The 14,243-nt window shown below is 36.4% G+C and overlaps 2 protein-coding genes, 1 long non-coding RNA gene and 1 other non-coding gene across 4 annotated transcripts; 2 read left to right on the top strand and 2 right to left on the bottom strand.

The window, feature by feature from the left end:
- Window positions 1-712: 712 nt before the first annotated feature.
- On the top strand, window positions 713-2,794 carry LOC122090783 (pentatricopeptide repeat-containing protein At1g09190-like). Its single transcript, XM_042660504.1, has one exon. The coding sequence runs from the start codon at window positions 970-972 to the stop codon at window positions 2,422-2,424; it is 1,455 nt and encodes a 484-aa protein (XP_042516438.1). The 5' UTR covers window positions 713-969; the 3' UTR covers window positions 2,425-2,794.
- Window positions 2,795-3,206: 412 nt separating this feature from the next.
- Window positions 3,207-4,347, bottom strand: LOC122090784. The gene is made up of 4 exons (XM_042660505.1): window positions 4,222-4,347; window positions 3,985-4,049; window positions 3,671-3,896; window positions 3,207-3,520 (listed from the first exon to the last, which is right to left on the bottom strand). The coding sequence occupies exons 1-4, from the start codon at window positions 4,331-4,333 to the stop codon at window positions 3,390-3,392; spliced, it is 534 nt and encodes a 177-aa protein (XP_042516439.1). The 5' UTR covers window positions 4,334-4,347; the 3' UTR covers window positions 3,207-3,389.
- Window positions 4,348-5,525: 1,178 nt separating this feature from the next.
- On the top strand, window positions 5,526-5,607 carry TRNAS-AGA. The gene has a single exon. It is a non-coding gene; the product is annotated as a tRNA-Ser (tRNA).
- Window positions 5,608-7,459: 1,852 nt separating this feature from the next.
- Window positions 7,460-10,158, bottom strand: LOC122090785. The gene is made up of 3 exons (XR_006143732.1): window positions 9,715-10,158; window positions 8,016-8,136; window positions 7,460-7,887 (listed from the first exon to the last, which is right to left on the bottom strand). It is a non-coding gene; the product is annotated as an uncharacterized LOC122090785 (long non-coding RNA).
- Window positions 10,159-14,243: the final 4,085 nt, after the last annotated feature.

The raw sequence follows: 14,243 nt of genomic DNA, 5'->3' as shown, positions 1-14,243 counted from the left end.
CATAATGAAATCTTACATTTATAACTTATAGTGACAAGATTTGACAAAAAAAAAACTTTGAATTTATGATTAAATCACGGTTTGTCATTGTACGAGAAAGATAACTAATATTAAAACCAATGGATAACAAATTACTAAGATGATAACTAATATTGAAATCACAAAATGAACCCTATTATCCAATCATTCATTTAAGTATCCAACTAGTTTTGTATAGTGAACAAGAAAATAAATGGAAGCATTATTACAATTTACAAATCAATTTCTTTATTTATAACCTAACATTCAATGATTTGTAACAATTCTCCTTATAATAAATTTTTTTTTCACTAATATTGTAAAAATGGATAGTCAATTCACCAATTTATAATCTCATAATCATTTATTTTTTTATCGGATTGATTATTAGTCGATTCGATTTGGATCAGTTTTCAGTCAGTCCAAATATATCTCAGTCCAAAACCAATCCAATGAGGATCGATTTGGTTCAATTCGAGTTTTATCGGTCAGTTTTGATCGATTTTATTGGTTCGAACTAGGTTTTGACAGCCCTAATAACTAGGTTTCATTTGATTGGAAACGAAAGTGGCCCCCTCTCTCTCCCTCTTATTAAAGGATATATATATATATATATATATATCTTTTTATAAGTGATATGAGTGAGACGATCCTCGCAACCATTTGATGTGCATTCGAGGGACTGATGCACTTGAGAAGGTAAACAATTGGTGCGGAGTCATTTTTCTTGCAAATTTATCATTGCATAGGAGGCAGGAGACATTTGGGCAGTTGTGGGTGTGGGCAGCAAATATGCCAAATATGAGAGGGAGGACCGGAGGAGACACCTGGCCGTTGGGGATCTGGGTGCACTCGCTCTTTCTCAATTCTTCTTCATGGCCATGAGTCTATGAGGTTGTGATGATGACGATAATGTAAACTGTGTAATGCAAATATTGGGAGGCATAGAGGATGAGCAGAGGTGGACGGGAGGCTGAACGGAGAATCTTAACCCTCCTCCATGGCCGCAGCACTCGAACCCAATTAGCCCAAATACACGCCCATTTCCTCCGCCATCACCTCCACCAATCCAACCAGCTTCTCTCTCATTTCGTCTCCATCTGTGGTTCTCTCCACAAGATGCGCTATGCCCACCTCGTCTTCCTCCAAACCCAAAACCCCAATCTCCTCCTCTTCAATTCCATGATCAAAGGCTACTCAATCTCCGGACCTTCTCTACAATCCCTCCATCTCTTCTGCCTCATGAGAAGCCGTGGAATCTGGCCCGATCGACTCACCTTCGCCCCTCTGCTCAAGTCCTGCTCCAACCATCCCGACCTCAATCTCGGCCGAGGAGTCCATGCCGAGATTATCGCTCATGGGTTCGAATCCCACCCTCCCATTCAGATCGGGCTTGTCGAGCTCTACTCCTGTCACGACGCGATGAAGGATGCCGAACGGGTGTTTGATGCTATGTCTTACAGAGACGTGGTTGCTTGGAATATGATGATCCGTGGGTACTGCAAGAGAGGAGATGTGCAATTAGGACTTCATCTTTTCAGTCAGATGGAAGAGAGGAGCATTGTCACTTGGAATTCCATGATCACCAGCTTAGCACAAAGTGGCCGGGACAACGATGCTCTGAAGCTTTTCCGTCAATTGTGGGAAGATGGTTTCGACCCAGATGATGCAACTCTCGTTATACTGCTGCCTGTCTGTGCCCGGTTGGGAGCGTACGATGTTGGGAGATGGATCCACTCGTATGCTGATTCTAGGAGGCTTTCTCTAGATGTTGTCTCTGTGGGGAACTCCCTTGTAGATTTCTATTGCAAATCTGGCGATACAGAAACTGCTCAGAGGGTTTTTAACGAGATGCCTCGGAAAAATGTGGTCTCTTGGAACGCCATGATCTCTGGACTGGCTTTTAATGGACAGGGTGAGCTTGGGGTTGGTTTGTTTGAACATATGAAGAAGAAAGGCGTGGCCCCTAACCATGCCACTTTTATAGGTGTTCTTGCTTGTTGTAGCCATGCAGGATTTGTGCAAAGGGGTCAGGAATTGTTTAATTCAATGCTTACAGAACACCAACTCGAGCCTGGGCAGGAGCACTATGGCTGTATGGTTGATCTCCTTGGTCGTAGTGGCTGTGTGAAGGAGGCTTATGGGTTGATTACAAGCATGCCCATGAAGCCAAATGCTGCTTTATGGGGTGCATTGCTGAGTGCTTGCAGAACTCATGGTGACCTTCAACTTGCAGAATGTGCAGTTAAGGAGCTCATCAACCTTGAGCCTCATAATTCTGGGAACTATGTCTTGTTATCAAACATTTATGCCGAAGCAGGCGACTGGGATAAAGTTGGGAAGGTAAGGTTGTTAATGAGGGAGAAGAGTGTAAAGAAAGATCGTGGGCGTAGTATGATTGGATGAGATGAGAATCTGGGGAGTATCTGAGTTAAGTTAAACGGAAATCTTGAGGATGATAAGTATTTAAATCTTGAGGAAACCTCTGTTTCAGGAAGGGCATAAAATGGTATATGAAGAACAGGATTGAGTGTGAAAATCAGCAAATTAGAAAGTTACACAAGAAGTAAAATTTTGAATCTGTTTACTTGCCATTAGTTTTGCCTTGTTTGGGGAAAATCCATTGTGTGCTTGGAACAAGGATGCACGCAGCTTCTTATCCTTGTTTCTCTCAGTTCAGAATTGATTTTGTTGGAAGCTGGTCATAAATTTTCATGGGAATATGATGATGGGAAGATTGATATATTGCTTCCCAAGGAATAGGAATTGTAGCAAAGCTCTTAAAATAATATTGTTTCAATTTTGAACAGAATTTCAACCAGGGTTTCAAAACAAGGAGTCAAGGTCTGAATCAGGTCTAGCTAATCCCTTGACTGCAGGGCGTCAGATGGGTGCGGGAGGTTTCAGGAGGGTATTTTGGGAAACATATTAAAACCCTGTAGTATGTTGACAGCCGACATTTATTATAATTAGTCATAACCCGTCAATCTTTTTTGCATGGATCTTCGCGCTTATCCTTCCTTAAAATCTTCATGTAATTGATCTCATTAAGTTGGGATAAGGTTTTGGATGTTGTTGTATACTAAAACCTTGTAGGGATGTATGAACTCTAGGATGGCATGATGAACCTTCCCACGTAGTGGTGGAAAACTTTCTCCCAAAAATAAAATATAAGCATTACATATATATATATATATAAAGGATTAAATAGTCTCCATATATAATCATCAACTAGTACATAATTTGTTATACACCTATGGAGGTGTCATTTAGATAATCTCTGTAAACAATCATTGAAGAATACACATTTTTATTTCACCCAAAAGAAAACTAGTGCATATTTTTCTTTGATGGAACACATACTTATTATACTAGAAAAAGAAATAGAAGAGTGTGAGCATGGACATGGACAGAGACAGATACACGCACATCAGGTGGGCTCTATCGCTGTATGCATTGCTGCTATGTTCATCTTGAATGTGCTCTGCCACATTGAAGTTCCCTGCAAAACAACCCCAAGTAAGCTGAAAACTCTATTGAGAGAACACTTATTTTTTCTGATTAAGGATTGAAAGTATAGTGACTGTCATATATTCTAAAGACTTATGGAGGCTAGAAGGCTTAAGGAGATCAAGTCTAGTTTTAATGGAACCTCTTTCACTGGTTTGGCCACACCCTGCATCGAGTGTAGCGCTTATGTCTTGTACAGTGGCCTTATTATAAAACAAGAAGTTGGTTAAGATGCCATTGATGCAATGGAGCACAAGCTTTGTCTCCTCCAGGCAAGGCCCGTCGCAGTATTCATCGGTTGCTTCGGGAGGAACATTGATGTTTCCGTTCGCCTGCAATCGATAAGTTTCCTCGCAGCTGCTATAAATCTGTTTGGGTTTTTATCAAGCTTAAAGTCCATATTTGATAACAAATAGAAAGCTTTATGTGCATGACTGAGGCAAGGTTGTCACTTACATTATCATTATTGAAGCATTCTAATGCTCTTGCAACAAGTTGACTTGGATCGTTCCCTGCTAATTCTGCAACAAAGTTTACAAATCTCGCTTCAGAATGCATTCTAGACTAAGAATCTATTCAGAAAAATACATACCAAACACAGCCTTAAAAGAATCAAATAAACCTCTAAGTACCATCTATAACTGGTACAAGAAAATTTGTCTCATGAAATCAAAACCCCACATATTAACAGACCTGATTTGCAGCAGGAGACAGCTATGGAGATCAGAGCTGCAATAAGGAACCAACATCTTTGGGTGGATAAGAATGCCATTGCAGAAGAAGCTCTCAATTTTAGTGAGGTCATCTAAACTTCTCATATATATAAGTAAATTATTTCTTACATTAGCAACAAAGCTTCTAATGATCAAACCCACCCAATGTCCTTGCATTGACCCAAATAACCCCTCACTATCACCATCCTGATTTTAATTTCTTGTTACAGCTCAAATGGGTTGGTACTCTGCTAACCCATGCTTAAAATCGGAATCGATTGCGAATCAGCCGAACCCAGTCCCGATATGGAATCGTTTTGAAATGGTCAGCTCACATTGGGTTTCCAGGGTTCAGACAGAATTGGTCTATTTCTGACTGATTGCAGCCAATCCAGAACAGAATCGGATATGAATTGGCTGAACCAATGTCCAAATTTAGATACCGATTCCTTGTTTCAGAACCCTGTGCCCTGTGGTAACCTGGAGGGCTGGAAAGCTAGCTAATACCAAGGTTAGTTTAGTAAATTGGACTCCATAAAGGAAGTCTAGCTTCCGAGGGTTGCCCTATTTAAGGGAGCAAAAGTTTGGCAGGACCAAGTAAGGTGGAAAGGGGAGTTGGTGTAGGGCAGTCACCAAACATTACTTACTTTGAAACTGTATTTATTTGGGAGTTTCATAAATCAAACCTAAACATTCTTAGGTTGGAGACTTAGGGTCATTACAATTAGGCCGGGCTTTCTACCTGATTGTGCGGCAGGTGAGAGCCAATGAGGGTTTCTTTTCGGTTCAATCAATAGGGAGCAGAGAAGTCATTTCATGTGGAGGAATGAGAGAGAGAATGGATGCTAGTGGAGGCTCCGGACAAGGAACGTTCTCTGAAGTTAAATAATTCACGAAATAGTAATAACATTTGGAGGTCTAACCCAAAACCTTAATATGTTGAGACGGTAAGAAAAAACCTTATGTTTATTTGTCCCCTTTTACAATAGGAGACAAATATATCATTTTTAGGAGGAAGGAGAAAGATAGACACAGAAAATACTAACATAAAACACGCAACCTAACAGTATTTTTTTTTCCCTATGTTTTAATACAAGAAATGGCTAAAACATAACAAATTTCTGATGATAGCAACACATACCCATTTTTTTAATTAATCACTGCTTAATTAAGGGTCGGTGGGCATTACTGATCGAAGGTTTCATTCACTTTTGCCATGGAAGGATAGATTTCTAGAGAGAGAGAGAGAGTCCAATTAATATTTGATAGTTGATTAACAATCAGGTGGACGTGCCGGAGTGGTTATCGGGCATGACTAGAAATCATGTGGGCTCTGCCCGCGCAGGTTCGAATCCTGCCGTTCACGTTTTCAAAAATCAACCGGTGATACTAATTTTGTAATACTTGGTCAACGGACGGATATAATGAGATGTGGGGCAAGGATTTAGTTATAGGGAATACCGATATTGAATCCGCATTGGTCAATTTTATTTTTATTTTTTATAAATTACACTTTTATTTTACGATTTTACTCCTAAATGGATACTACACTCGAATCGGATTGATCAGATAACGATATTAGTATCATCTAATACCAATATGATTAATTTGACTTTATCAAAAAAAAAAAAAATGATTAATCTGATATCGATACTTAAAACCATGATGTGGGACATGTGGTGTTTATAGTATCAATCACAATTGATACCGATACAATCGGCCAATCAAATGTCGATACCTAAAACAGTGCCATGTCCTTTATTTTGTTTTTTGGTTGAAGAAACCATGTAAATCAACGATGAATGAAATCTCGAGTCATTTATTATTGGGTTTATTTTGTTGTAGCTATGTTGGTGACAAATGAATTGTAATTATATGCTTTTGTGGCGTGGGTGCACACCTTAAGAGTTCCCAGTGTCAGTGGGATTTGGCTCTCTCCTACATTGGAAAGGATCTAAATCAATTAAGTGGCTACTCATTCTGGGTTACACACCCACAAAGGTTTTACCAGCCATTAGATGTGATTGAGCTCTCTCCGGCAACGGAGATGATATCTAAATCTATCATGTGGCTACTCATAGAGCCATAGAGGGTTGAAATTTTATGACCTGAGATGATCCATGTTGGAATCTTCAATGTTGAAAGCTTAGTTTTTAAACAAAAAAAAAAAAATTAAACGTATAAAGTGGGAGGGTGCACAAGACCATGAGGGGTTGGATTGACATACATGCTTGTAGAAAGTTAAATGAAACGACAACATGATTGGAGTTGAGTTGAAACCTAAATTTAAATTTAATTTTTTTTTAGATCATTTCATAGATATCCAATGACCAGATTCACCACATTCCTCTTTTATGAATAGAACAAATAATCGTGATTCATGATGGTTTTAATTTATTTTACCCAAAATTTTTATTTTATTTTAATGAAAAAAAAAATCTACAACAATAAAATTAAGCAGACAAAGGAACATACTAAGATATATATAGATAATAAAAGATCCCATGGCCAACCTTGCTTGTTTCCCTTTGTTAACCAGCCCATATACCTCCTTGCAATTGATCCAAATCTCTACTTCTTTCCATCCTTTTTTTTTTTTGCATCTATCTCTCATCTAGGTTCTTGTCCAATCTGTTATCATCCTACTTGAGTAATGGACGAACTCGCTCTTAAAGTTCTCACTTGTTCCCTTCGCCACTACACTAGGAGAGAAAGCTCTGTGAGCTCCCGAATGTAAATGCCTCTCTTTAAAATGCAAATTAATGGTTAAATGAGCACCAACGCCCAACCAGCCTCTGTAGTTCTTAAGTCGTAGCTACCATTACAAAATATAACCAATTGATCCATATGTGATAATTGTTGGTAAACACATGACATTGATGATTTTTTGACATCATTAAAGACATAACTATGAGAAGAATCTTAAGAGAAGGAAAAATAGTTACACTCCAAATCATGGTTTGAAAAACGGTATTAATATAGATCATTCCCGAAAATGATACTTGCTCAATCCTGTGTGGAATGACTGTAATTTCTTCAAAAATTTATTTTTAATCGAAATTATAGGCAAAATCATATGATTCAACTCAATACGATGTCAACTAGGGGGAAAAAAAGTGATCTCTAATGCATTAGTCAAAGCATTGTTTTAAGTATAAAAAATTTGAGTATTGCTCGAGTTGCAGCAAAGAAGCTGCAACCCTTGCTGGTAGCCAATAAAATAGAATAATTCACCTTTCCCTTTGGTCACATATACCATATTAGGTTTTGCATTTTAAAAAACCAAAAAAAAAAATTCATTACTGAATACTAATTAGCCATGGCCCGTGGCTGATATTCTACCCAATGAAAAGTAAAAAAAAAAAGGCCAAGTGACAAATAACCTTCACACATTATGGCAAGTGGCAGGCAAAGGTATTTAAATCTAGGGCGATTTATATCTACCTCCACTGTCGTTTGTTGAAATTACATAATCCCCCCTCGTCTCGGTGATGGTGAAGCAGGTCGTTGGATGGGACATGGACTAGAATGAGGAGCTGAAGATGGCCTTCCTCTTGATTGAAATGTGTTTGCTTCCAGACTGAGGGGATGGGCTTAACCGATGTGGGCTTGTTCTACTTCTACTGGTCCTGGAACTCTTCTCCATCTGCACTCAGAGATGCATTACCAGCATTAGCAGAAAGAAAACAGAATTTGAATTGCAAAGAAATATCTTTAGCTAGCATAAGCAAATAAACTATGCCTATACTTCAAAAACAGGCGACAAATATCTACCGTGGATGATCTTGAGATGGAAATGGGCTGAGTTAGGGATCGGCCCCTAGGGGCAGGACTAATTGCTGGGGTATTATCATCCAACGAAGGGAAAAGAGGAGTGTCTGGAGGAGTCAACAACCTTCAATCCAATAGCGCCATAAAATCAGTACCACAAACAGGGATTTGTTACTTGTAGCAGAATACAATCACCATATAAATAATGATAAATTGGAACATGTCTACAGGAATCTCCAAAGAAACTGAAACACTAAAACTACTAGTAATCAGCTTCAAGGCAGACATGATGTTGGGTAATTGTATTACAATTTTTTACAAAATAAAAATTGCAATACAAAGCTTTTGCAGTAGAAACTATGATGTTGTAGTGTTGATCCTTAGTTGAAATGAAACGGGGATAAACTTCAAATAGACGTTGAATCACCACCACAACAATTGAAAAAGCTTTGATCAGAATTGAGGTTGAGTCACACTTATAGTGCTACCTTTAAGGTAATTGATGTCCTCTATTGCCAAGAGTTGTTCTGCACCTCTACCTCCAAGATAAAACAGTATTCCACTAGAAAATGAGACAGTTATTGTAATCTCTTCTAGGAGCAAAAAGCTACAACACAACAACTCTTTCTAACCTTACACAAGACATAGAGAAAATGAAAGGAAGAGAAAGACTTGTATGGTTGCAATAAGTAGAAATGGATGGGATGCCAATGTGTGAATGTGTGGTTCTACAAGGTATTTGGTTGGGTTTGTATAGACCCAAAACTAACCCTTGCACACACTTGGAATCCCCAATAGTAACCTCCAACTAATAGCAACTTAATTGGAGAATAATGTCATATGGGCATGAATTGGGAATTAATTCAATAAATTGAACTAATCACAATCAATTCTCTCTGCCCACCTCTCCACTCTTGGTAATGGCCATGAATAAAATTTAGGGCTCTCATAGAGTGTTATTGACCATTTTCTAGTCCACCTTCCCACTCATGGTAGTGACCATGAATGGACTTTAGGGTGCCCATATAATAACATTGACCATTTACTTCCATTTGACAATAACCTATGACATGAATTAAGAATTAATTTCATAAATAAAATTAATCCCAATTAATTCTCTTTGTCGACCTCTCCACTCATGGTAACAGTCATGAATGGACTTTAGGGCTCCCATAGGATGTTATTGATATTTTTTCACTACCTTAACCCTAGGGGTCCCACACCATAACAAGAGGATCAAAACACACAAAAGCAAGACTTTATTTTAAAACTTAAATATAATAAAACAGATATAAAATCTAACACATGAGCTGTTTTTCACCTTTGTGTGTTTTCTTATTAACTTTTGGTCAATTTTTCTAATTCTGAATGAGAAAGAAGCAATATTACAACATCAAGTCAGATGCATTAAAAGAATAGGAACATGACCCACCATTCATAGTCATTTTTTTCACCATCTGCAATGAGCAGATCAGTTTTCTCCGCGAACTGGAATGGAGATGCCAAGCTTATTATCTGAAAAGTATTTCAATTTTGTTGCAGCAAGAGTTGAAACGAATTTAAATTAGCCAAAAAATCATCGATTATCTCCAGCTACAGACAAAAAAAATATGACATTAACTGAAAAACACAGGCGGGGAAATGCATTCAGAGGTAATCCAAGCACTGAAACCAAGATACAGAGGGTGAGTTAGGGAAGTACAGAATGAGTCATCAATATCATCGGTCATGTCAAGCAAAAAATTCTCTTTCTCTGGTCTGCATCTCATTGAACAAAGCAAGATCATCGTCTTTCTCTTGAAGGAGTAATCCACTCTCAAGACTACATCCACGCTTGTGATTATTTGACCTGAGCTCCCTTCCAGGAGAGCATTAGGAGTCATCTTCACAACACAAATTTCCAATACAGATATCTCACCCTGATCTACCACTCACCCCAAATCAAATCCGAGTGTTTCCAAGCACAATTCATAGTGCACCGCATGCTCAGTGCTTCACCAATCGGAATTCAGCTATACAAATTTTCCCTCTCCTTTGTTGCCAAAAACCATTTCTAGATACATCAGTGTAAATGAAATCAAAGTCTGCGTCGAAAAGCATCGTATTGGAAGAGCAATTTCCACCAGAAAAATGCTCATTTTTAGAAAGAGACATGTAAGAGTGTTGGTATAATAGGGTTTATGAATAAATAAGAATTTTTTTTTCCAATCATATTAGAAAACAAGATCAACCATTTGTTAGGATAGAGATTTGAATTAATTAAATTCCATTTCATGGGGTGGGAGAATCATTACCTCAAGTGTCACAAGTGCAACACGTCCTTGGAATGGTAGCCATTCTTCAGTACTGTAGTCAAGACATGTAGTGATTTCCAATACGTTCAGCCCCTTTTTGACCTCAATCTGGTCTTATTATTTTTAATAGAAAGAAAATAATAAAGAGAAACCGATGTCGTAATACGTTATCGTTATCTTTTTGTCTCAGAATCCAGAGAATAACATATATAGAGCTAAAAGGTAAAGTGTTTTAATACCATGATTGCCACCCTTTTTTTTTTTAATTAACAAAATATAATGATTGACACCTCATGATTGAGGTGTCTATAATATGGGGTAACATGATACATTCATTCTCTCTTACCGTCTTATGGTTTCGGCCACCGAATTGGCTCATATTTATCTGATATCAATTATTTTATATATATATATATAATTCAATAGTTAATAAATATCTCTCTTATAATAAAATCATTGTACGTATAATCTTTGGCCACTAGTACTGAGAAGAGGTATGATTCCAATGGAAAAATCCACTATAATTACCGATCAGATAATGTCAATAATTATCAGTCAAAGACATATATCAACAAATACAATATGAGTGGATATAATTTTTATTCTTCCCAGAGTTGTGGTAGTAAAATATCGATCTAATCTCTTCACTCAACAATATCACATAACAAACCTCCAGGCATAGAAATAAAACTGTCATGGCCTAGGTTTGTCGAAATGTCGCATAGAGAATTTGAACTTCCGATTGGATATCTTAAAATGTTTCAAAAATATTTTTAAATTAAATATTAATATGTATTAATAATTTTGAGAAAATTTTGTAAACATTTTGAAAAATGTGAACCGGATCCAGAATTTCATCCAATCATGTCTTGATACTCTCTCTTGATATTCCTCAAATAAATGGGAGTGGATCCCGTGTTGTGTGTTTTTTTCGTCCATAGCCAAAGCATTATGAATCCAGTATATCGATATATATATATATATATATAGTCTGAAGGACATCAACCAGTGATACACCAAAACCCATAATACTTACTTGCAATGATAAGGATCTCTCAGGTCTAGAGATCAATCAAAGACTACCAAAAGGAATCTTATCCTTCAACAACTGACAATATTCCATTCAAGATTCCTATTTGATCAAATTCAATGTACACACAATATGTACACTCATATTTGTGTCCCTAAATCAACGTTCATGAGCACACATAATATGATGACCATATGAACAGAATGCCCAGTTCTGCCCTTAGTCATAAAAATTTTTAAGGTGACAACCTATGAACAACCACAACCCGTCAATGTCATGCAATCATAATTGCAAATATATAATTTATTTATAGATTTGATGGACATATTTTTAACAAAGAGATCATCAAATCCCTTACTAACTCCGTAAATTACAGAACCCTATAATTCCATCGGCAGAGATCTCTCTCGTGTCGTTGGAGAGGAAAACAAAAGAGTATCCGCTTGAGAAGGCCATAATCGTTAAATTTTGGTCAGGGTGAGTAAAAAGACAACAAGATTCAAATCCTCAACACTCCACAGACCCAAACTCATAAGCACGCCGCATACATTCTCTTCACACCATTGTCAAATCTAATTTCCTGAATATCTCAGCAATTGAACTTTATCCAAAGAAACAGTTGCAGTCTACAACTTACAGTTACCAAACCCGAAGAGATCTTCTAGACTTCCAGAAGAATCATAATTTCTTGTCCTATACGATTATGATCTTCAATTACGACGACATTTGAAGCACGAACAAACTCAGCAGTACATTTCAACGTGGAAAGTACAAAATCATATACTGTAATCTACAACATTTTGCATTCTCTTGTTGAATGAAGTTAAAGTCGTTGGAGAGGAGGACCTTCGTCAGAGAGTTCGTCCTCGTTGCTCGCAGCTTGCAGACCCAAAACTGAAAGGATTGAAAGGGGAAGATAGGGTTTTTTGCAATAAAGGTATGAGGGCTTTTTAGGGTTTTCAAGAGGGATTATGCAATTACGGAAAATGATAGGGTAGGTAGATGTAAAAAATCCTTAAATCTACCAAAAACTTTATCGAAAAGTCTGGAGATGCAGGGTGCCAATCCCCACACCTCTCGCATGCTAAGCAAGCGCTCTACCATCTGAGCTACATCCCCAATTATATGTTATAATTAACATATATTTTTTTATATTCTTTTTATTATATTTAAATGAATGACTAAGAATTTCTGAAGGAACCAGTCATCTAAGAATAGTTTGCTAACAAAAAGTGATATCAATAGGGAAGGTTTATATGGTTAAAAATTCTGGAAGCATTTCCTCTTTCTCTAAAGAAGGGTTAATAATGTTTAGGGAGAGGGTCCCTTAAAAGGCTGCATGGCCTTTGCATCGGTGATGGGATCAATGCGAATACATGCAGGAGCATCAATAGTGGTGGGATTTTATTTATTATTATTATTATTATTATTATTATTTCATATTGACAGTTGTGTTGTTCCGGCCCTTCATGTGTTTGGATGTAAAGACCAATTTGTCTTCTAGGCTTCTTATTCCTTAATGTTTATATGCATTTTTATTTAAAAAAAAAACATTTTATATAGAAATTACTTCAGCTTATTAATATAAAATTCTATTTACCAATATTAATGGAGTAATTCTCAACCGTCCTTCATACATACTATGTATTTGCAATTTACTGAATTAAAATGCTTATTATTCACAACAATACTCTCTCTCTCTCTCTCTCTCTCTCTTAATTTTTTATGCAAAATTTTACTTATCTATTACAATCTAATCTAAATTTTCATAACCTTGTCTATCATCTTGTTCTATAGTAGATTTATATACATGTAATTTCATTTATATTTTGTAAACTTGAGAATTAATGAAAATTTAACAAAAGTCAAGAATATGCTTAAAACAATGTTGCTGCATTAATAATGGAGGAATATGGTTAGGGTGGTATTTTGCTATACTCTCTCTTACCTGCTTGGATGCAATGTATCGTAACTAAGGAGGTTTGTAGCTTCAATTAGGTCTTGGATTAATGGAGCTAACATCACTTACCAAAAACTTCATTAGTGGGTATAATGCAACCACCGGCTAATTAGGTCTCAGTCAAGAACTACTCTCTTCTGTGTTAAAGCTTAATTTGTTAGGTGATCCTTGGTCATGGAACTTGTCACATTTTCTTGAATCTTCACTACCCTCAACCATGTATTTTAATGGATTTGGTGCTCATAAGTTTTCAGTACTCAACCTATGATGCTGATTAGTTCCATTCATGGGTAGACATAAGTAGAGTTTGCTAAGATATCTCTCTTTGAGGATTGCATGTAAATAGAGCAATGGAGAAACGTATCTCATCTTGATACGTAAAATGAAATGTGGTCTTACTTATTTCAGTTGGGCCATCTAACTAATATTTTAGTTTTAAAAAAAAAATATATTGGTATAGAAATTTCAGTTTAAAATTATATCATATTTTGTTTTTTTTTGTTTTTTTGTTTTTTTTGTTTTTTGTTTTTTGTTTTTTGTTTTTGTTTTTTGTTTTTTGTTTTTTTGTTTTTTTGTTTTTTGTTTTTTTGTTTTTTGTTTTTGTTTTTTTGTTTTATTGTTTTTTTGTTTTTTTGTTTTTTTTGTTTTTTTAATGAAACCACTGTTATATGGGTCATCAAACAGAATTTTCAGTTTATTTGTTGAGTTTATATAATTATTTATTTAAAATAAAAAAAAATTATTATAACTAAAGTGATGACTTGCGAAGTTATCATCTTACCTTTTTATTATAAACCAAAATTCTTATTTACCCCTATAGATTAAATAACTTTAAGTGACTTGGCAAGGGGAACCCCATTTAGTTGAGATAAGGTTAAGTAGTTATTGTTGAAATCATTATAGTTTCAAGGCAAGGGGAAGTTGAAAGAAGGATACAAATTCTTAAT

The sequence above is a fragment of the Macadamia integrifolia genome, chromosome 10, assembly GCF_013358625.1.
Source record: "Macadamia integrifolia cultivar HAES 741 chromosome 10, SCU_Mint_v3, whole genome shotgun sequence".
NCBI lineage: Eukaryota > Viridiplantae > Streptophyta > Magnoliopsida > Proteales > Proteaceae > Macadamia > Macadamia integrifolia.
The sequence above is the reverse complement of the archived record's forward strand: the minus strand, read 5'-3'. Positions and strand labels throughout refer to the sequence as shown.

Coding starts and splice junctions, on each gene's coding strand:
- LOC122090784 (XM_042660505.1), bottom strand. CDS start 4,333: ATGACCTCACTAAAATTGAGAGCTTCTTCTGCAATGGCATTCTTATCC. Junction 3,897..3,984: donor AATGCTTCAATAATGATAAT/GTAAGTGACAAC, acceptor AAACCCAAACAG/ATTTATAGCAGCTGCGAGGA. Junction 3,521..3,670: donor TGGCCAAACCAGTGAAAGAG/GTTCCATTAAAA, acceptor GTTGTTTTGCAG/GGAACTTCAATGTGGCAGAG.
- LOC122090783 (XM_042660504.1), top strand. CDS start 970: ATGAGCAGAGGTGGACGGGAGGCTGAACGGAGAATCTTAACCCTCCTC.